Raw genomic sequence first — 22925 nt, 5'->3', positions numbered from 1 at the left:
CTGTAGGTGACTTTCGGCCCACTTGAAGAGATTGTCCGTCTCTTCCATGAGGCGGTGCGACCGTGTGCCCCCTTGGTGATTCAGGTGGGCCCTGGTCGCGATATTGTCCGTGAGCACCAACACGTGCCTTCCCTGGACCAAAGGTGTAAAAGTCTGTAGAGCTAGGAACACTGCTCTTAGTTCTAAGAAGTTTATGTTGACGGGCGATAGATCCTCCGCCCTCCACAGGCCTTGCGCCATCTGGGTCCCGATGTGGGCGTCCCATCCTGTAAGGCTGGCATCTGTAGTCAGGATAACCTGGTTCCGCCTTTGGAAAGGGGATCCGACGGCTATGGCGGTAATGTCCACCATCGTAAGGAATCCCTGACCTGCTGAGGTAGGTGCACTAGCCTGTGGGAATGGCTCACCTTGGTTCTCTGAGCCGGAAGGAGGAACCATTGTAGTGTCCTTATGTGATATCTGGCCCAAGGCACGATGCCAATTGCTGACACCATGGTACCCAGTACTTTTGACAGGAGAGATAAGGGAACTGGTCCCCGTTGGATGCTGGACACTAAGCGTCGCATGTTGTTCTGCCGTTCTGCCGATAGTGCTACCGTGCCCGCTTGAGTGTCTATAACTGCACCCAGGTGTAACAAACTGGTGGTGGGTGTAAGTTGGCTCTTTTCCACATTGATGGTGAAGCCGTGTCGTTGTAGTGTGTGAATGGTCTCGGCTAGGTCTCTCTTGGCCGCTGCCTGGGACCTGGACAATATGATAATGTCGTCCAGGTAGGCCATCAATCTGATGGATCGTGCCCGTAAGCTGGCGGTCAGCACGTCCAGAAGCTTACTCAGATCCTGGCGAAGACGTCCGTCCTCTGGACCAAGGCGGGACTGCATCTCCTGGATCCACAACATCGATGCCCGGTTGATGAATGATGCTGCTGCAGCCGCTCGAAAACTCCAGCCGGACATCTGATGAGTCTTGCGCAGTAACGTTTCCGTCTTTCTCTCTTCAGGTCTCAGGCTGTCGCCTGTCTCTGAAGGTACTAAGGCGCTTGAGACCAGCGTCACCACAGGCTGGTCAATTGGAGGGAATTCCAGTAGTTTCTCCACCTCCTCATCGAAGGTGTAGAATTTCCTCTCCAGGTTGGTAGGGCCCTGGGCTGCTGCAGGATACTGCCAGGGCCTCTTGATCCCTTTTATAAAAATGTCCGAGGCAGGAAAGTGGTCAGACTCGGGCTGAGGCTCTTGTAGAAGTGTGGTTGAGGTGTTGCCAGTCTCAGTGGCTTCTGTTGCCTTCTCTGAACCAGGAAGGTTCATCACGTGCTTGGCTTTATATAACAAAGTCCTAAACAGCGTGGGTTTGAACAGCCCCACCGTGGGTGTCTGTTCTGGAGCTGTCTCATCCTCTGAGAAGCCATATTCCGGTTCACTGTCTTCGAATGGGATTGGCTCTTCCAACAATGACCCCAAACCCGAGGGGGGCGGTGCTGACCACAATTCCCTTGCTTGATGAGTCTGCCTGCCATACTGCTGCGCTCCCATAGCCCTGTTCTGCGAATACGCACTGGCTATAATGTCCTGCAGATCTGGGGGCAAGTTCTGCCACGCACCCGGCTGTGATCTCAGTCCAGCTGCTGTGGGGGTGAAGGTGGCAGATGGCCCTTGGGAGCTCCCCTCCATGGGCCCCGTTGACCCTGGTCTGGCCCAGGAAGTGCTGGGGGATGGCATGACTTGAGGCATGGCCAGGAACTGTCTGTCCGGGGACCAATCCCCTTCAGGGTGGGCCCCCATAGGCCCAAAGGTGGCTGGGGGCGACATTGGGTCTGATCCCTGTCTCTGGCCTGGAGGAAGTCCTGCTGGAGAAGAGTGCAATGCAGCTTCCAGCTTTTTTTCGAGCGCCTTTATGCGCTTTTCCGCCTCTTTGATGGAAGAGGTAGAGGCAGGGGAATGGGAGGGCTTGGCTTTCTCCTTCCCCTTTCCCTTGGCCTTGTCCTTTGGTGGCCTAGGGGAGTCAGGCTTATCACTGCTCTGACGGTCTTCCATAGTACTCACAGTATTAATCTTAGCCTCCAAAAGCCTTCGGTTTGTGCTCCGGTAGCTGTAGCCTCACTGCGTCATGCAAAAAATGGCAACTGTGACCCTGCCGGGCTCGCGCCTGCGCACTGGGCTTCAGGCCCCTTCGCGCTCTTTTTTCCCGCCTGGGGGGGGGGAAGGCTCCTTCGCGCCTAATGACGCGACGCCCCATCTGCGCGCCCCAAAATGGCGGCGCCCGTGCCTCCCGGCGTCCGGGCTAGTCCCCAGGGTCCTCCGACCTCTGGGACTCCGCTCTCCTCTCGCTCTTCGCCTCCGCGGCTGCAGGAGAGGGACAGAAGCCTTTCTAGCCGCTCCAACGGCCGCGGCTCTCGGCGGCGATTCCGGCGGCTTCGGCGGCAGCTGCAGCGTTTCCCGCGCTGATCAGCTGTGAGGCGCTTCCATGCCTGGCGATCCGGCCGCCTCCGAGCCTCCCAGTGGAGGGGTATTCCCCTCCACTTTCGGCTCGCAGCCCTGGTGTGACCTCGGAGGTCAGGGACCCCAGGCTGGCTGCTCCTCTGCGGGGTGTTCCCTCGGGGGGAATACAAGACCCCTGAGGAGGATCGATGGGGGCTCTGCCCTCGGAGGGCAGGAACCCCTTCCTCCTGTTCCACTTCTGTCTTCAGATCTGAAAGAGAAAGAAACAGGTTAAAACAGGTTATACATTTTTAATTTATTTATATTCTTCATTTAATTTAATCAAAAAGGTCTCAGACCAAACTCAGTATGTCTCTACTCTTAGACTGAGTTTTTAAAACTGGCTCATGGGAAGAGCAGAGGGGGCGGTGCTCAATTAATATGTTAATATTTAACTCAGTCTCTACCAATAAGATTGGAGTAATACCCCATGTTGGACTCTCCTTCCAGATGCAGTGGAGAAACATTAAGAGCAGCAATATATTTAATAGCAGGAGCAAATTAGTGCCACTAATTAAATCTGCAACTGCAGCAAACTGCAGCTAGTCCTTGACTTCATTTAGTGACCGTCTGAAGTTACAATGGCATCAGAAAAAGTGAGTTTTCCACACTTAATGACATTGCAGCTTCCCATGATCAAAATTCAGATGCAACTGGTTCATATTTATGACCGTTGCAGTGTCCTGGTGTGTGTGTGTGTGAGAGAGAGACGTAATCCCCTTTTGTGACCTCTGACAAGCCAAATCGATAGGGAAGCCCAATTCATTTTAAGAAATGTTTCAATTAACAACATAAATTTTGGGCTCAACTGTGGTCATAACTCGAGGACTACCTGCATTACAGTCAGCACAAGATACAGGCAGTCTTCCACTTACTACCGACCGCTTAATGACCGTTCAGAGTTATGATGGCATCAGAAAAAGTTATTCATGACCCATCCTTTAGGTTATGATCACACAAACCCCTGGACACAGGACCCTATTTTTAGTTACTGGGAAACTGACTCACGTTTAAAACTGCTTGCGGTGTCCTGCAGTCGTGTGATTCCCTATTTGACTTTTTTTTTTTTGCCATTTTCCAGCTCCCAACCCCCCAAAAATGTCCACTGGAAAAGCTGAATTCAAATTTGTAAATTGTTCATGATTCACTTAAATGCATAATCTGCTTAATGACTGCAGTCACTCACTTAACGACTGCTGTAAAAAAAAATCCAATGCAATCAGGTAGGTTATCTGACTACAATAACTAACTAACCCTGAGCGTGTACAACAGGGGCCTTCAAGCTTGGCAACTTTAAGACTTGTGGAATTCAACTCCCAGAACTCTCCAGCCAGCATAGTTGAAATCCACAAGCCTTAAAACTGCCACATTTGAAGTCCTGTGGTACACAGAGGCAATGGTCAAGCCAGGTTTTAATGATGTTAATTAATTCACCCCTCTGGCATCACAAAGTGAGAAGGGCCTCCCAGGATCAGGAGCGGAAGAACCTGGAATTCGTATGGAGAAAGCTCAGCCTCTGAATGGAGAAGAGATTCTGCTGGTGCGACCCAGCCGGGGCAGCTGCATTTGGGGAGATCTGGGGTTGGAGACTTTATAATTCGCTCCTCCCGGTCCCTGCCGACCTTCCTCACTTATCAGCAGGAAGACTCCAATACAGGAAGCTGCACGCTGGCCCCAACCAGTTTAACATCAATTCCCAATGGAAAACCAAACGGGCCTCTGGACGCCCAGATGTGGGAAGACAGATAAATGACCCTCCCAAAAGAAAGACGGCAGGGTTTGAACTGCTGCGTCAGCGAATCCTATTCCGCGACCCTGAATAGGATTCACACTCCAGGTGGCACCTGCAGACTCCGTACATAAATGGGGCATAGGATCCTCCCCTCCAGCGGGGCTGCGGGGACACCTGTCAAGCGCACGTAATACAGTGACTGGCGACATTGAAGGGCTGCCCAATGCTGTGGCTCCCAGTGCTTGCCGCAGGTGAGTGCACATCCAGCGTGCGTGCACACCAGCATGAGGTTCAGCTTCTGCACATGTGCAGGAAATGAAATCTCACCTGAGAACGCTCGTGTATGCAAGATTTCAGTTAGCCTTCTCCGGGTTCCGTCGGCCAGACAATGCCGTCTGGCGGGGCCTAGGGGAAGAGCCTTTTCTGTGGCGGCCCCAGCCTCTAGAACCAGCTCCCTCCAGAGATTGGCACTGCCCCCACCCTCCTCGACTTTAACAAGAGTCTTAAGACTTACTTATGCCGCCAGGCATGGGACAATCAGGTCAAGCCCCCCCCCCCCGCCCCGTCTACCAAATGTGAAGTGTGCTTATGTCTGAATTGGTTGACTGATTTTAACATATTGTGGTTTTAGTTTATAATTCTTAATTAATTAGATTTGTTATGCATTGTTTATACTGTATTTTGTGAGCCACCCTGAGTCTTTGGAGAAGGGCAGCACACAAATCTAATTAATAATAATGATGATGATGATGATGATGATGATGATGATGATAGTAATAATAATTTTTATTATTATTTCACTGATTTTCACTGATTTATTTGCTTCTGCGCATACATCCTCACATGAGATTTCGCTTCCTGTGCATGCACAGAAGCTGAATCTTGCATGTGCACCCATCGGGAATGCCGAGATGCGTGGGCATCAGGGCTTGTCAATCTTTTTGTTCACATTACTTGGGTCCATGGATCCCCAAGATTTAACTCAAGATTTAAATTATTACCTTTCTTCAAGCCTTCGTGGACCCCTATGATGGCATTGTGGGCCTCCAGGGCGTAGAAGGCCATAGATGAGAACCACTGGTAGTCCACAAGAAAATGTTGGTGGTCCACAGAAAAAGTATTTGCATTTTTATATTGGCCCACGGGATTTAAAATTATAAATTTAGTGGTCCTTGAGGTCTGAAAAGTTGGTGACCCCTGGCCTAGACAAGGCTAAATAGATCTTTTTAATTTTTCTTTTACTGGGTTCTACTAATTGAGATGATATATTAATATATGGGTCACTGCTGGTCCTTGTACAATGTGCCATGTGCTAAATAAGTAATAAGTGATGATGGGCAGGCAAAGCTGGCAGCTATTCCAGGAGGAGCCCTGCTGAATGACTCAGAAGCACAGAAAAACCAAATGAGAGCAACGGAGGAGTTACCTGGCAAACTGTGGGATAAATGGGCAGGCGGTGCTGCCTGATGGAGGCTGGTGGACAACCCAGCCAGAAGACCTAGAAAGGAGAAGGGTATTGAGGAGGAGGAAGAGGAGGAAGAAAAAGAAATGTACATTGAAGAGAAATGAGCCAAAGATGGTCTATGGATGGATTCAGATGAAAAATGACCCACCCTCCACCCTCCACCCTTTGCCAAAAACCCTCCAGCAAACCTCTTTTATCTCGTATCTGATTGGCTGATCAGCAAGATCACCAGTAAAGGTAAAGATATGTTTGGCTGACGCACCACGAGTTTGGAGGTGGTAGCTGAACCCATAAACCAGATGCTCTGAAAAAATGACATACCTGAAGGGGCGCAGGGCACTGGATGGGGCAAAATCCCAGCAACGATTCCCTTCCCATAGGTCAAGTCATCACTTGAAAGTGCTGTTCTCAAGGAATGAGCTAGCAGGGGCAGCCTGGACTGTCTCCCTGCCAGAGCCAAAACATTAATTCTCTGCTCCCATCTCAGTTTGACTTCAAACAATTATGTTCACTGCTACATATTCCAGCTACAGCGCCCAGCGACAACAAAGGACAGCAAGTAGAGCTATTGCAACACAACACGACGAAAGCATAGCCAGAAGAAAGGAACAGCGACCAAATAACACCACGAATGACGTTCAAGGTCATGTAATGCCTGAGAAAACCAGGGGATGTCTACTGCAAAGCCCATCATCCAGCACCAACAGCACAGAAAAGAAAGCGGAATTTCAGCAGTGGGTCTCCTATTTAGGAAATATTTTCTCTCTCAGGGGACTGCATCCATTTTATGGGTATAGATCACCAACAAAAGCTTCAAGTATACGGTTACAATCATAAGGGGGTGGTTACCCCTGCAGAAATATGAGGGAGGGGGGCTTACTGATCAAAGAAACAAAACAGACTTGCCAATAAAGCATATATTTGTAGCTCAGGGTTAAAATGAAGAGTCCTTGGGAGGGTTTCTGAGCTTATTTTCTTGCAGATGTTTTCATTAAAATAGGCAACACCATCAACGTTAGTGATGCAAGCAGACTTAGTGCTACCGTGTCTATTAGAAATCATGCTAACTCCAACCTATTGGAAGTTTTTGAATAATTTTTCAGGTCCGTGTGGGAAAAGTTCTTCACAATCACTTAATCCAAAGGTGAAAAAAATGCACTAGTATTTATATACTGCTTCATAGTGCTTTCTAACCCTAAGCGGTTTATAGAGTCAGCATCTTGTCTCCACCAATCCAGATCCTCATTTTAGTGATCTCCGAAGGATGGAAGGCTGAGTTGACCTTCGGCCAGCCAGGAATTGAACTCCTGGCAGTGTGTAGTGAGCTAGCTTGCAGTGCTGCATTCTAACCCCTGCGCCACCGCGGCTCAGTAGATCTGTTCTATCACGGACTTTGTATTCCCATGCTGTGTCAGTGGATGAAAGGAAAGGAAAAGGCGGTTGAGAAGGTCATGTACATGAGAAGATATTCTGGGATGGATTGTTCTCAACTGTAGGTCAAGCTTTTAAAAGAGGACGGGACCCAGACCCAGAATTGTTGAGATGCAAAAGCAGAGCGAGGACGGTGAGGATGACAGACATAAACATGAGCGAGACAGGAAGGGATCTTCGTAACTCATCGGAGGACAAATTCACGGAGATGAGTTGTTGTTTTTTAAAAGAAGATCCCATTGGGCAAGAGTAGGCGTGCACGTAGAAGCACATGGGGAGGACATTATCTGCAGCAATGCGTACAGGCTGTAACCCGCCAGCACGTGAGACCCCCACCCCCCTTTCCCAACCAGCACTTACTATGGCCAACGCTGTGGTGGAATGTCCCTGGGGCCGGTCCTGTGACAACCACGTCCTTTGATACCCCAGGCTTGGACGAAGAGTCAGAGCTGTAGGAAATCACGTGGAGGGGGAAGGAATGGATCGGCGATATAATCCCCAGCGGAGAAGAGCTCAGTGTAGTGGGTAGCTTTGGACTGTTGGACTTGTAAGAAGGAGACAGGACATTCAAGGAAGACGAACTGGTCAGCAAGACGGCTCCACCAGTTCCTTTCTGGGAGGCGGAAGGTATGGGGGGAAAGGGTGGTGAGAAAAATACCAGTCAGAGCGGAAGAGCAACGTTATACTTTCTCAGCCGTCAGGCCCTGCAGTGCAGATCAGTGGGCCTATTATTTTACAAAGAACAGGTCATCTTTGATTCACCCACTTCCCAAAATTATGACAAGCACGATTTGAAATAAACACTGACCACTTACAGAGGTTACTTGGCTTAGAACTGCTAATCTGTTGTTTTCCTGTAGGGAAGTACCTTTTGAGATATTCAACACAATATCGATGTAGGCTTGTGATAAAAAATTGGTTTTTTAAAGGATAAACCCCCCCCAACTGTCTGGCAATCTATTTAAAGCAGAGGTCCCCACCAAACTCGGCAACTTTTATGGAAGAGATTAAGAACATGATATGTATTGTTCAGAAAATTAAATACCCAGACAGGTATTAAGCACTAAGAAACAAATTAATAAATAATAATAATAATAATAATAATAATAATAATAATAATAAAGGTGATTAGGGGTCTGGAGGCTAAACCATATGACGAACGATTGAAGGAACTAACTATGTCTAGTCCAGAGATCTTCAAACTTGGCAACTTTAAGACTTATGGACTTCAACTACCAAATTTTCTGGGCTGGAGAATTCTGGGAATTGAAGTCCACATGTCTTTTGCCAAGTTTGAAGACTTCTGATTTAAAGGGAGTCAACTGTTCACGTGCCTGTGTGTGCTGTGTTCTGAAATGAAGAATTGAACTGAAGAAGCTTCTTGAATGAGAAGCAAAATGTTTTTAAGGAAAAAAGCCCCCAAGAAAGTCCAGTTGTCTTTTGGAAAAGCACCTTTGGGAGACCCATGATCTGCATGATTGAGGACTCCCACCGACACCAAGAAACGGAGGTTTTCTTCCACTTTTAATGAATGCAATAAAGGTCACCGTGAATATATGGATTTTCTGTTTAGAGATGGCACTAACAGCCAGGGAGGGGAGAATTTCCACTCAGCACAAGGATCAACATGTCTAGGGAGATTCTCAATCATCCAGGTCTTAGTTGTCCCAAAGGTGCTTTTCTAAAAGGCAATTAGACTTTCTTGGGTCTTTTTTCCCCCTTGAAAACATCTTGCTTCTCATCCAAGAAGCTTCTTCGCTTCAGAACAAAAGAAGCTTTTTGGATGAGAAGCAAGATGTTTTCAAGGAAAAGAACCAAGGACGTCCAGTTATCCTTTGGCAAAGCACCTTTGTGACAATGTTGCTTAGTGTTGCCCATGGACTCCCCAAATTAAAAAAATGGGCCAGAAATTTGAAAGACCACCAAGTCTTGCTTCGTTTCAAGCATTCAGGCAGGTAGGCAATAAGCTGAATTCAACGACATTAGGGCAGAACTTACCTGTTCTAGTCTGCAAATTTTAGGTGGCTTCCAAAAACAGAAAGAAAGGGTTAGGGTTGGGGTGAAAAGTGAAGAAATGGAAAAAGAACCAACTGAATATTACAGGATTTGGGTAATATTTTATCAATGGTTAGAGAACAAAACAGGAGTATGGAAATGAGGACGACTAAGGAATAATTAAAACATATTGAGATAGAGATATTAGTAAGATGTAAATTGTTAGCACATGTAAGATAATAATGATGTTTAATGTTAATATGGTATTATTATTATTATTTAATGTTAATATGGTATTATTTTTAGAAGACATTAAGAAGAAAATGAAGAACTTTACAATGTTTGTTTAATACAGTGGTACCTCTTCTTACGAACGCCTCTACTAACGAACTTTTCGAGATACGAACCCAGTGTTTTAAGATTTTTTTGCCTCTTCTTCCGAACTATTTTCACCTTACGAACCCGAGCCGCTGCCGCTGGGATGCCCCGCCTCTGGACTTCCATTGCCAGCCGAAACACTGGGATTCCCCTGAGCCTCCCCTCACTGGGATTCCCTTCATTTTTGCTGGCGCTGCTTTGAATCCCAGCGAGGGGAGGCTCAGGGAAATCCCAGCAACACAAGAACGGGCGCTTTGGCTGGCAATGGAGGTCCGGAGGCTGGGATTCCCAGCGGCGTAAGGCAAAAGGGGTGACTTTTGGGATGGGGTTGCACGCATTATTTGCTTTTACATTGATTCCTATGGGGAAAATTGCTTCTTCTTACAAACTTTTCTAATTACGAACCTGGTGATGGAACAAATTAAGTTTGTAAGAAGAGGTACCACTGTATATTATCATTGTGAGTTTAGAGGAAAAATATTAATGTGAATGTGAATGCTGTTAATGGTGAAGGATGTTGCACAAAGATATTGATACCCAGATGACACACTGCTTAAGGAAAGATGGAATGTTTTTAGTTTTTAATTAATAAAAAAGAAACAAACAAACAAACAAACAAACAAAGATAGGAAGAAAGAAAGAAAAAAAGAAAGAGGTAGGAAGACAAAAGTGCACATCGATATTTGCAATTTGAAACAGCTGCATCTTATCTGGATGATGCCAATTTGTACTTTGAACTCGAAAAGTCCCTGAGCCAATTTCCAGCCACTCACCGGCCCAGAGGTAGAAGATGTGGAGCTGCTAACCATGGCAGGCTTCAGGGAAGAGGTCAGCAACTTGGCCACGCCTTGCGTTCCTCCACTGGAGCTGACATTAGGGCCTCCCGGCGGAGCCACCAGGGTCAGCTTTTGAGGGACAAGGCTCTTCTTCACCATGGAACTGGGTGAGGAGCGACTAGGAGCCTGCCCAGAGGATGGGATAGAGGTGCCTGGCAAGAGACTGGTCGACGGGGAGCTCTGAGTTGAGGAAACGCCAGACGAGATGTTTCCAGCAGACGCCACGTGCCTGGAGAGGGCCACAAATGGTGACTTGAAAGGTTGTCCTGAGGAGCTAGGGCTGCTGGGGTGCTTCCCAGCGTAACTCAAAGACACCGAAGAATTGGGGGTCTTGGGAGAGATGGTGGAGGAGGAGGAGGAGGAGGAAGGAGAGAAGGAAGAATGGAAGGTGGGAACCTTAACTGGGGTCTTGACTTGTTGTTGGATGAGAGGGCGCTGAGCCAGTGGGGAGACAATCTTGGGATTCTGCAGCTTGACAAAAGGGGGGGAAGGGGGGAAGCTTTTCTGCTGCTGAGCCACCAAAGGAAACACTTTTACTTGGGGAGTCTGCAACGGGGTTGAGGTCTGAGGGTTCTGCAGTGCCCGGGGCAGGCTGTGGTGTTTTGGCTTGGCCTGATGGCCATCCGGAGGCTTGGAAGGAGGACTCTGGCAAGGGAGTTCTTTGTAAGTGGGGGGCTCAGTTTTTTTTTCTGGAGGAGATTGGCCTAAGGCCAACGCCTGTTCGGCCAAGAAGTTGAGCGGAGACTGCACAGAGCTTCCTGCAGCGGAATGAATAGGGGTGGGAGCCACTTTGGGGAAGATCCTCTTCTCTTCCAAGCTGGTCTGAGTCAAGGGCTTCTCCATGGGCGTCTTCAGAGCCAGAGAGAGAGTGAAGTCAGGGCTGCTGCCTCCCGTTCGGCTGTTGAGCGCAGCCAGTTCCTTGGAGACCGCTTCCAAAGATGAAGTTGTATGATGGATCAAGTCCTCGTCAAGAGAGTCGTCCATGCTGAAAGGAGGAGGGGGAGGAAGAGGAGGAGCAGCCGCAGCAGAAGCAGCAGCCAGGGTGCTGGTGGTGGCTGGATTTGAACTCATAGCCAACAGTTCCCTAGTTTGAGGGCTGAGGCCGACAACAACTCCCTGGGAATCTGGAGAAAGAGAAACTGCACCACTGGAGTGGCTCAGCGAGACCGGAAGGGGAAGCTTCTTCTCAGGTTTGCCAGAAGGCTCCTGGAAAACAAAACAAGTCTTCTGTGAGAAGTCAATCCAATTCTCAAAGAGTTTTGTGTGATAGCTTTGGGAGACATGCTGCTACTCTGCCAGGTCTCAGAAACGTGTTATAGCAGGGGTGTCAAGTTCAATTTCATTGAAGGCTGCATCAGAGTTGTGTTTGACCTTGGGGGTCTGGGGCGGGTGTGGCCAGCTTGATGACACTCGCCTTTGGTGGCCCAAGTGCTATGCCCACAAAAAACAGGCTCCTGACTTCCGTTTCTGGCTGCGATGGCTGCCAGCAGCCCTCGGTCAGAGAAATCGGAGCTCCATTTTCCCTGGCACCATGGCCCAGCCCTTCGCTATTTGCAGGGGGGTTCCATGGGCCAGATCTGGCCCCCGGGTCTTTGACACACCTGCATTATAGAATTACTCAAAATTTTGCAGTCCCCCTTTTGTTATGTCCACACCCAAAATAACTTGTTTTTTATATGCTGTAAGCCGCCCTGGGTCTTCGGAGAGGGTTGGCATATAAATCCAATAAAGAAACAAACTATCTTGTCAGTTACTAGATGACAAAATCCTTGGGGGAGGTACAACCTTCATTCAATTCTGGAAAGCGGAATTAAGAAATCTGCATGCAGACAAATGACCAAAGCCTGTCTGAAGACCCCTTTTCATATAAGCCCAGTCCCGCCTTCATCATTTATGGCATCCCTCTGCAATCTTCCCCGGGGATGAAAATTCTTGCAAAGTCGTACCAAATCGCTCACCTTTCCCTTCACCTTTGGAGGGGCCATCACTTTTTTCTTTGTTCTGAGAGAAACACAACCAAGAGAGAAAGAGAGGTTTGCTTTATTTCCAGGAGAATGAAATGCGGGGTAATAAAGCTTGCCACCATTGCCAACATGAGGACCTTCTGGTGCTTGGGGCGGGCCATAAACTGCTCAAATTGGAACACAAATCCAAGTTATTTAAGTAACTTTGCACATTCAAAATGGTACCTTTTGCTGCTTAGTAGTGAAAGCATATCCTCTTGCTATGGTAGTAGTACATTTGTAACATGAACCTAATTGTAATACAGTTTTAATTCTGAGTCATTAAAAAACCCAGCACAAAAGCACAATTCTCACAAAGTTTTAAGCAACAGCATGACAGGTGGTTGCATTTTCAATGAGAACAACAACTAAACTTGGTAGACAGCAAGAGAGCCTCACTGTTGGAGAAGGAAGGCAGAATGTGGGGGTGGAGTTAAAAAAGGGATCAGCCTAGTATCCCTAAGTAATTACAAGCGAACTACCATATTTTCGGACTGTAAGGTGCACCAGTGTATAAGATGCACCAAGATTTCAAAGAATTAAGTAAGAAAGAAAAAAAATTGTCCTTCCTGGCCCCTAGGATCACTCTGCCAGCCTCCCAAACCCTTTCTGCACCCTGTTCCCAAAACGGATCCATTTTTCAACATTTTTTGTGAAAAATGGGGCACACAGAGGGTTTGGAAAGTCTGCAGTGTGCTTGTGGGGGTTGGGGGAAAGTAAAACACTGGGTTTTTTGGGGAAACAGTCCATTTTTTTGCCTGTTTTTGTGAAAAATGGCATGTGCAGAGCGTTTGGGAAGCCAGGAGAGTGCTCCTGGAGACTGGGGGGAAGCAAAAATGCCACATTTTCCCACAGTCTCCAGGAGTGTTTTTGCCTTCCCCCAGGAACACTTTGCAGGCCTCCCAAGCCCTATGCAAACCCATTTTTTTTTTGCAAAAGCAGGCCCATTTTTCACAAAAATGGGATGTGGAGTTGGGGCTTCAGGAGCCCAAAAATGGATGTATTCAGTGTATAAGATGCACCAACATTTCTACTCTCTTTTATGGGGGATAATATCCGACTTATATTCCAAAAAATATAGTATGCTCAGCCTTCTTTATGTCTCATTGTTTCTTCTCTAACTCCAAGTAAGTGCTAGCCTTTAAGCCGAGAAGGTTCCTGTGCACAGTTTTTAGCAAACATTTTTAAGATCAGTTTAATTATATATTCACATTTGGACCTTGGCTTTCGCTCCTGACACCTGCTTTCTGTACTGGCGGGAAGAAATACTCACGGGATTGAAGTGTGATGACTGTGCACTTTTCTGCTTTCTTTGAATAATGTCCTGAAAAAGAAGAGAAAGTGGGAGAAACTGAGCCAAAACTAGTTGCCCCCACCTCAAAAAAGGGGGGAGTGGGCACTGAAAGTAACAGGAATAAGAATTTCTAGGATAAGAATGGAACCACTATTAACAAAATTACAGGAATCACTTTTGCTATTAAGAAATAGTCAAATTAGGTTTGTAAAACAAGCCATGAGAAAAGACAGAAAGCATTTCTTGTACATTATTGGTTCATCCTGAAAAATAGTTCATTCCCTCAATCTTCTTTTATTTGGCTAAATAAAACATCACTGGGGGTTTTAAAGAAAAAGAATAGAATAGAATAGAATAGAATAAAAACCTGTCCCCATGTCTAGTTGTTTTGCCATGCCCTATAATGGCATCCTGAGGTGAGCAGTGGAAAGAGATTGCAATCAGGATGTGAGGGGTCTGTAGGGATTTTCTCAGCCCTCTTTTTACAGGTCTTCAATGGAAGGTAGGATTTTTGCAATTGTTCTTCTTTCTATAGGCCTAACTATTTAAATTGGACATTCTAACTAACCTGAGCATTCTATCTTACTAACTAAATCTAAACTAAATCTAACTTAAATTGGACATTCATTTGTCTGAGATGGAATAAGGTCTCCGGCCTTGGGCAGGGGTTTGAAGACCTTCAGTTCTATGATTCTATTATCATTCTGAGTAACAAAGTGTCTTGGTGCCATTCTGAAGAAACAAGCACTACAAATTTCTGCTACAACTTTGTTTGTTTGGATTTCTATGCCATCCTTCTCCGAAGACGCAGGATGGTTTACAACAATAGAAATAAAATACAAAATATTTTTTGGAAACCCAAAGATAAGACTGAGACTAAAACCTCGACAAGGTAAAAAAACAAACATTTTACCACAATCTTACATTCCTGTCATCAGCCTTAACTATGGGACAAAGGTTTCCTGGCACTTGTAGGCTCTTATTTCTATGTGGTCCGAATTCACACAAACAGTGCAAAGAGTCACTTCTTCCGCATTTTACAGCTACCGTTTCTCTCAAAGCAAACAAGACTTTTATGAGCCTTTCATTTACGTTATTTGCTATTCATTGGCTTTTAGGCTGAAGTTTCATCCAATCGATAGTCATCTATCGCCTCTTTATAGTGTAAACACAACACTAGAAACTTCATTGCAAGCCAAATTCCAGATCCAACATTCATTATGAATGCTTACAAAATAATTTGCTTTTTAAAAACTCTGATGTCCTTCATTTAGTTAGTGTATGGTGCAGAGCACAGGGATAACAGTAGTAAAATTAAATAGGAGGAGCACATTAATATTGTGGCACATGCATGAATGAAATATGTTCTCAATGTTGTAAGATCTGAGGAATTAAATAAAGAAAATGCACAACACCTTGTTGGATAGAGCCCTACTACATCTAAGATACTTATGGACTGATTAGATGGGAAAGGAGGCACCTTTGGCTTCTCATTTCTCTTACCTGGCCTGCATCCATCCCTTTGGCCAAAGTGGTTTGATTTCGGCATCCAGGAATGTTTTTACATAGTCTTCCATGGACTGAGCTTTGTTCTTCTCCACATCATACCCATCCAGTTTCATCTTCACACCTTGGCAGAGCAAATCCCTACAAGAGGAAAAACATCTGTCAGCCCCTGAAGCTGACACACTGGAGAAAAGGGACAGCTGGCGACAGGGATAGTTCGGGTGTTGTAGTCAAAACAAAATACTTTCACTTGGGAAGGAGGGGACTGGAGTCACCTAGCAACTGGATAGTATTCTGATTGGACCATGTGACTGATTGTTTTGAGAAAATGGAAAACTTTTACTTTTAATTAGGTGAAAACCACGGGAATAATCAGAGTCTGTTTTCATCATCCGTGCCAATATCACACAGCCAATAAATTTATTCTTTGAGGAATCTACCTGCCTCAGAGTTTTGTTTGATATGGGGTCTGTTACTTGGAACCCTGGAAAAAAATTGTCAGGCTTTCCCAAAGCTATCTCCCAAACCCTACATGCAATGTCATTTAACGGAGACTGAAAGAGCTATTTTAAATATGATCTCAAGCTGTCAGTCCAGCTTTCACATCTGGGATGTTCTCACCTAGTACCTCAAATTCCACTTCAACCTAAACAGCAGTGACATCAAGTGGCATGCAGGGACATCAACTTTATGAAATGTTTTCCCCAGACCTCATTGTTCAGTATCTTGTAGTGCCTGACAGAAATCTGCTTCTCAGTATTTAGCTGGAGATTGGGCTGGCTTCTTTAATGCTTGAGATGTATCCCCTCTTCTTTCCCTTTCTCAATCCGTTAGCTAGACTCTCCTTGGGTATTTGTTTATTTCTTACTAGTAGCTGGATACCCGTGCTTCACTACGAAACTGTATGATCGGGCTTGATACATTGACAGTTAAAGCTTGAAAATTAATGAGTAATTATGATTGGGCTTGATACATTGAAACAAAGTTTGAAAATTTGTGTAGAATGTGTAACCCCTTAGCCTCAGAGAATGTTAATATAAGGCAACTGGCAGTTGGAACAGAGTTATTTTCAGGTGGGGAGGGGGAGTAGAATGTTTAAACTCCCAGCCTGCAGGTCGGATGAGTTATGCGCTGGCCATGCCCACACCCAATTTAGTGAAGGAATAGCATCAAAGCATGTCAATAAAAGGCAACTGCCAGTTGGAACAGAGTTATTTTCAGGTGGGGAGGGGGAGTAGAATGTTTAAACTCCCAGCCTGCAAGTCGGATGAGTCATGCGACGGCCACACCCACACCCAGTTTAGTGAAGGAATAGCATCAAAGCATGTCAATAAAAGGCAACTGGCAATTGGAACAGAGTTCTTTTCAGGTGGGGAGGGGAGTAGAATATCTAACTCCTTAGCATCAGAGCATTTTAATATAATACTGTATAATAAATACTAATGACTTGACTTGATCAATAATTTTTGACTTTAAATCGGACAGTCCTTGATTTACAACCGCTATTAGAGCCAGAATCTCTATTGCTAAGCAAGATGGTTGTTGAGTCACACCCAATGTTACTATTTTTTCTACAGTTGTCAAGCAAATCACTGCAGTTGTTAAGTGGAACATGCAATTGTTAAGCAAATCTGACATCCTGCCCCCAATATATGCCTGTTGGAAGCCAGCTGGGATATTTTCAAATGGTGATGATATGATCTCAAGACACGGCCATGATCAATACATACTGGTTGCTAATCACCTGAATTTTGATCATGTGACTGTGGGGAAAGCTGCATTGGTTGTAAGTGCGAGGTGCAGTCTTAAGTCCTTTATTTCAGCACTGTTCTGACTTTGAATGGTTATAATGGTTGTAAGTCAAGGACTACCTGCACCAACCGTGAGGCACACACGTGCCCAGAGGGCAATTGTGTTCTCCACAAATGGAGGACAAGGTTCTAAAATCCAGATATTTCAGGCAAACCTGATTTCATCATTCCACTGAAACTTCTTCCGGGGTCCCATGATCCTCTTTCCTCCTTTATCATCATCATCATCATCCTCCGAACAAATCCGGTCTCTTTGCTCCTTGTCCTTCTCCTCTTCCAGCATCCTGAGAGAAGGAAAATGGTAACGAAGGAGGCACTAGGCCCCTGATGCTGAACCTATGGCACCTGTGCTCAAAGTGGCATGCCAAACCATGTCGCCCAAGATGCGCAGCCTTGCCTGTTTGTCTTCCAGGTTTCTGGCGCACATGCAATGATCAGCTGTCTTTTGCATGCACAGCAGAGCTGAAAACCGGTGTGTGCATTGGTGCCAGCCAATTGACTGTCAGGTGTGCATGCAGACCAGAACCTGGAAGTCTGGCTTTTCGGGAGCGTGATCCCTTTGCATGCGTGGCAGTGCCGAAAAGCGGCATGTAAGCTGGCCAGTTGATTGTCGGGCAAACATATGCACTAAAACCCAGAAGTTTGGCTTTTCTAGAGTGAGGCCCCAATGAGCATGAGCACATGCAATGTTTTGGCACAGAATGCCAAAAAGTTTCGCCATCACTGCACTAGGCCCTTCTTCCAAAAACCTTCTGCCTGCCTAGGATCAGCCTATAAAGAAGACATCCCAAGAGTTCTCAGCAGTCGTGCTGTTCAACTGAAGGGCTTACAGAGCCTGGAATATTTACGGGGAACTTGCAAGGGTGACCGGAGGGATAACAAAAACAAACAAAACACATACTTGGCAAACTTGGCTTGGGTGTGTGCTTGGCATTCTTCCTGGTACTTGGCCATCTGCTCAGGCATTGCTCTGCCAATAGCTTCTTTCAGCTTCTGAAGTGGCTCCTTCAGCCGACCCCCCTAAGAAAACATCAAGAGTTAGTTAGGCCTCTGATTCCAATTTGCCCTGTTCAGACAATCGTGTACCCAGCAACCCAGGCAGTGGTTTTATTTAAAGATGGGGGAAAGCACAACTGAGTGGTGTGGGGGCCTAGAGGTGGAACTCCCGCCTTAGAATCAGGAGGCTGTGAGTTTGATCTTAGGTAGCGGCAGATATTTCTTTCTCTGGGCACACTGAGAATATATCCGCTGAATAAAACTCTGTTAGAATATTCATGACTGGGACAGCCAATGGTAACAAGATCAGCCAATGAATAGGCATAGCAACTAGAAGAAGACGATGATGATAGGGGAAAGCACAATTGCGGGTTTATCAGGCACATTAAAAAGCCTGCTTGTTAAATCAGTTCCAGGCATTTTTCTCAGGAGGCAAGGAGTTGACCACGTTCTAGGTGTGACTCAAACGTCATGGAACCCTTTTCCTAAAGGCTCAGTTTTCTTGACGTGACATTTCCAGAGAGGCAATAAAAGGCCATTGTTCTTCCTGCAGCTACTGGGTTTGCCTTAGTCTTCTTTCATCCCTTATAATCTGGGATACTTTTTGAGAGATGAATTTTAACAGATTTAACCAGTTAACAGAGTTGGAAGGGACCTTATAGGTCATCTAGTCCAATCCCACCACCCACTCAAGCAGGAAATCTTACACCATTTCTGACAGATGCCAGTCTCTTCTTGAAAGCTTCCAGTGATGAAGCTCCCACAATTTCTGAAGGCAACTTCTGTTCCATTGGTTGATTGCTTTCACCGTCAGAAAATGCCTCCTTATTTTCAAATTGAATCTCTTTCATCAGTTTCCATCCATTATTCCTTATCTGGTCTTCGGGTGCTTTGGAAAATAGCTTGACCCCTCCTTGTTGTGGCAGCCCTTCAAATATTGGAAGACTGCTATCATGTCTCTGCATCCTTCTCTTCAGTAAACTAGTCATGGCCAGCTCCTGCAACTGGTCATCGTATGTCTTAGCCTCCTAATCATCTTGGCTGCTCTCCTCTACACCACAGTTGGGTTCTTCCGTGTAGAGACCGGTTTACCCGAACTGGTAGTGACCTGCTGGTGATGCCGGGATGACTGCTACCATATATCCCCCCAATCTAGTTGAAAAAGTGGTTATCAAAATGTTGCAAATAAGTACAGCTTTCATTTCTCAGCCAGGAATGCAAACAAACGAAAAAAGAAGTTGGGCTGATTTTAAGATTTTTTGGGGCTACACCTAAATCACAGAGCCAATTTTTCACCTTTTCCCCATATTTTTGCACTTTCCTGTTTCTTCATTTAGTAGAGTAGACTCTAAAGTAGAAGTCCCCAAAAACCTGTGGCACAGTGGTTAGAGTGCAGTACTTCAGGCTACTTCTGCTGATCACCGTCTGCCAGCAGTTTGGCAGGTCGAATCTCAGTAGGCTCAAGGTTGACTCAACCGTGCATCTTTCCAAGGTCGGTAAAATGAGCACCCATATTGTTGGGGGCAAGATGCTTACCCTCTGTAGACTGTTCAGAGAGGGCTGTAAAGCATTGTGAAGTAGTATATAAGTCTAAATGCTATTGCTAATCCCCAAATGTGACAACTTTAAGCCTTGTGGACTTCAACTCCCAGAATTTTCTAAACGAGAGGTCTTCAAACTTGGCAACTTTAAGACTTGTGGATTTCAACTCCCAGCTATGCTGGCTGGAGAATTCTGGGAGCTGAAGTCCAGAAATCTTAAAGTTGCCAAGTTTGAAGACCTCTGCTCTAAGAAAAAGGCCAGGCTGCTCCTGCCAGAAGCCTGAAGTGGCCAATTGCAAAGCCTTTCCAACTCAATAATGACCTATCTCTGTGCAATGGCTCACCTGCCAGTAGCTGTCTCTCCCGTAATCACTCACCTGTTCATACACGTAAAGTCGCCGGGCCCGCTTGACCAGAGTATCTTTGTTGCAGGGCAAGAAGGAGGCTAGGTATGCATAGACTCCTGACCGCATTTGGCTGTTCAGCTCCCGGGTTTGCAGCTCTATACTGAGGGCAGAAGAGGAAGAATTATTTAGCTCTGCTTCAGCCAGATTCCCTGAGGGTTGCGTGATTAGTAAACATGTCCTGTGATTAAAACAATGCGGTTAAACTCTTGAAACCCACAGAGTTTTACACCTCTCCCTGTTCTTAAGGTTTAAGAACATTTCACTCACCATTGCCCTCAAAATAAAATATAATCCCCCCTGCAAATAAAATAACTATGCCACGGGACACGTTCCCCTTCCTTGTAACCCACTGTCATGCAACAGGGCTGTTCCCCAAATTGATCTGCTTCTAAGATCACCTTGTGAGTGATGGCCCAAACAACCTTCTTTTTTTAATCTTTCAAGTAACTGTTCCTGCCACATATTTGATGGTAATGCAGGAATCATTCTCGAATAAAACTGCCGATCCAAAATATTGGTTTAAATTTGGAAAGCAAACACCTGCCTGCTGGCTGAGAAACTAGCACGCAAAATGCGAAAGGGTGGCCGGAAACAGCTCTAAGTGTTCACAGTACTCCTGGCCTGTTTTGTTTTGGGGATCTCTACATACATAGTGTGAAATTCCCTTTTGTCTCTTTCCTAGACCGGTTTCAGACATTATAGGTCAGTGATGGCGAACCATTCTTTTCTTGGGTGCCAAAAGTGTGTGCGCCCACACTCTTGATCCAATGCCCCCTAGCCCTGCCCCCTGCATGCATCACATTGCCCCACGTTCCCTTGCATGTGTACCACCCCCACCCTCCGTGTGCCCCATTTTGGGTGTAGAAGGCCTCTCTGAAGCCTCCGGAGTCTGGAAATGGCCTGTTCCCCAACATCCGGTGGGCCTGTTTTTCACCCTCCCCAGGCTGCAGAGGCTTTCTTGGTGCCTTGGTGAGGGCAAAAACAGGCTTCACATCCTCCTCCAGAGGCTGGAAACTTTCCATTTGCTGGCCTGGAGGTGGAAAAGGGCCCATTTGAAGTAAGGAAAGGGGCAATTTCTGGCCTCCGGTGGGCCTGTGTGTGTGTGTGTGTGTGTGTGTGTGTGTGTGTAGCCTGTTTTGTCCCCTCTCCAGGCTCCTAGAATGGCTCTGAAGCCTACGGAGAGCAAAACAAAACAACGGAAATTCCAGTCCAACCGGAAGTCAGCAAATGGAATGTTCCCAGTCTCCAGGAGACAGGGGGGGGGGGGTGTGTATGTGTTCACCTTCACCCTTGAAAGGCTCTGGGACCTAGGGACAGCAAAGGACAGGCCCTCCCCGGCCCCTTTGGAGGCCTGTTTCCAACTCCCAGCAGGTCCAGAAGGCCTGAAAATCGGTTGGCCAGCACGCTCGTGTGTGCCAGACCGGAGCTCACGTGCCCACCAATATGGCTCCACATGCCACTTGTGGTACACGTGCCATATGTTTGCCATCACAGCCCTATGCCACTTCAGATAAATGATTGTCTCTTCTTAAATGCCTCCAGTGATGAAGCACCCACAGCTTCTGGAGGCAAGTCCCTTCACTGGTTAATTGTTTCATCGTCAGGAGGATTCTCCTTAATTCCAGGTTGCTTCTCTCCTTGATTCATTTTCATCCTTGGTTTTTCATCTCGCCCTCGGGTGCTGGCAGCTCTTAAAGTACTGCTATCGTGTCACCCCAGGCCTTCTTTTCTCTAGGCTAGCCAAACCCAAATCCTGCAACTGTTCTTCACAGGGTTTTGTCTAAGGTTTATATCTATGCTCTCCATAAAGAAAGCATCTCTAAGGTGCTCTCCTCCCCAGGGAGCCTCTCTCGCTTTCCTGGAGGCTTGCAAGGCCTGACTTCTAGACCAGGAAGGGGGCTTACTCCAGCAAGATGCTGTTCATGTCTTGGTTGAAGAACTTGTGTTTGCCTTCTCTGTCCGCAGCTCTGGCAGCCTAATTGAGAAACAGACAACAAAGAACAGTTAGGAGGCAACAGTGATTTTTTTTTTTTTAAAGAGGAAGGTTAGAAAGTATGGATTCAAAAGTAGAAAGACCACAGCCCTAATAAAATAGAAGTGCGCTGAATCTAACCAAAACTCTCATAAATCCAGGATAGTGTGAATCAGCATAGTTAGTCCTTGGCTTACAACCACAACTGAGCCCAGCATTTTTGTTAAGTGAGACATTTGTGAATTTTGTTCCATTTTATGACCTTTCTTGATCCCGTTGCATTTTTTCCCAGTGCCACTGTAACTTTGAATGGTCACTAAACATACTGTTGTAAGTTGAGTATTATCTGCATACCAGTAATAGATTTCACTTGCTTTCGCTAGCAATTCAGAAATGTGCGTGTACATGCACAGAAGCTTCTGCAGATCGTTGGTGATGATGTCTGGGCAGATTTCCCAAGGCCGCTACCAGTTTGTCTGAACCTGGGTGAACTGGTAGCGACCCACCGCTGCTGCATATGGAAAGCATCGGATGATGAGGGGAAAAGCTATTGTACATTCCAATGCGTCATTTCCCAAGATAGCTACTGAAATTATTCAAGAGAGATCAGCAAGCTAAGCAAAATATTCCCCTGTTCTCAGGGGATGTATTAGAATCAAACTCACTCAGGGAAGGGTTTAGAACAGTGCTTCTCAACCTGGGGGTTGGGACCCCTTTGGGGGTCAAATGACTGTTTTACAGGGGTCACCTAAGACCATGGGAAAAGACAAATTTTCCATGGTGTTAGGAACTAAAGCTTCTATTCTGGCACCATGGAACATATTTTTACAATCCAACCAATCAGGTGTTTACAGTGTGGGTGTCCCTCTGACCTTCCTGCCAATCAGCTTAAAGCTCTGTTGGGAGAATTGGCGCTAGACTTATTGTTGGGGGTCACCATAACATGAGAAATTGTATTAAGGGGTCGTGGCATTAGAAAGGTTGAGAACCACTGGTTTAGAAAGAGGAAGAGAAAGTAGAAAGGAGAGAAAGAAGGGAAGGAGGAGAGGGAGGAGGGCGGGGGAGAAAAGGAGTAAGAAGGTAG

General features: G+C 46.2%; 1 protein-coding gene across 6 annotated transcripts in view; it reads right to left on the bottom strand.

Annotated features, from left to right (window-relative positions):
- Positions 1–22925, bottom strand: part of UBN1 (ubinuclein 1) — a 90216-nt gene that overhangs the window by 6071 nt on the left and 61220 nt on the right. For 2 of the 6 annotated variants that reach the window (XM_070760718.1, XM_070760723.1), the window contains 11 exons: positions 21774–21844; positions 19840–19969; positions 17827–17945; positions 17081–17209; positions 15112–15255; positions 13588–13638; positions 12270–12312; positions 10249–11517; positions 7463–7715; positions 5993–6118; positions 5633–5704 (listed from right to left, as the gene is read on the bottom strand). In XM_070760718.1, coding sequence (XP_070616819.1) covers positions 5633–5704; positions 5993–6118; positions 7463–7715; positions 10249–11517; positions 12270–12312; positions 13588–13638; positions 15112–15255; positions 17081–17209; positions 17827–17945; positions 19840–19969; positions 21774–21844 — 2407 coding nt within the window. The remainder of the gene's footprint in view (positions 1–5632; positions 5705–5992; positions 6119–7462; positions 7716–10248; positions 11518–12269; positions 12313–13587; positions 13639–15111; positions 15256–17080; positions 17210–17826; positions 17946–19839; positions 19970–21773; positions 21845–22925) is intronic. The other 4 variants (XM_070760720.1, XM_070760719.1, XM_070760721.1 and 1 more) reach the window with 4 other exon arrangements.

Source organism: Erythrolamprus reginae, chromosome 9 (assembly GCF_031021105.1).
Source record: "Erythrolamprus reginae isolate rEryReg1 chromosome 9, rEryReg1.hap1, whole genome shotgun sequence".
NCBI lineage: Eukaryota > Metazoa > Chordata > Lepidosauria > Squamata > Dipsadidae > Erythrolamprus > Erythrolamprus reginae.
Note: the sequence above shows the minus strand (reverse complement) of the source record. Positions and strands in the feature narration are given on the sequence as shown.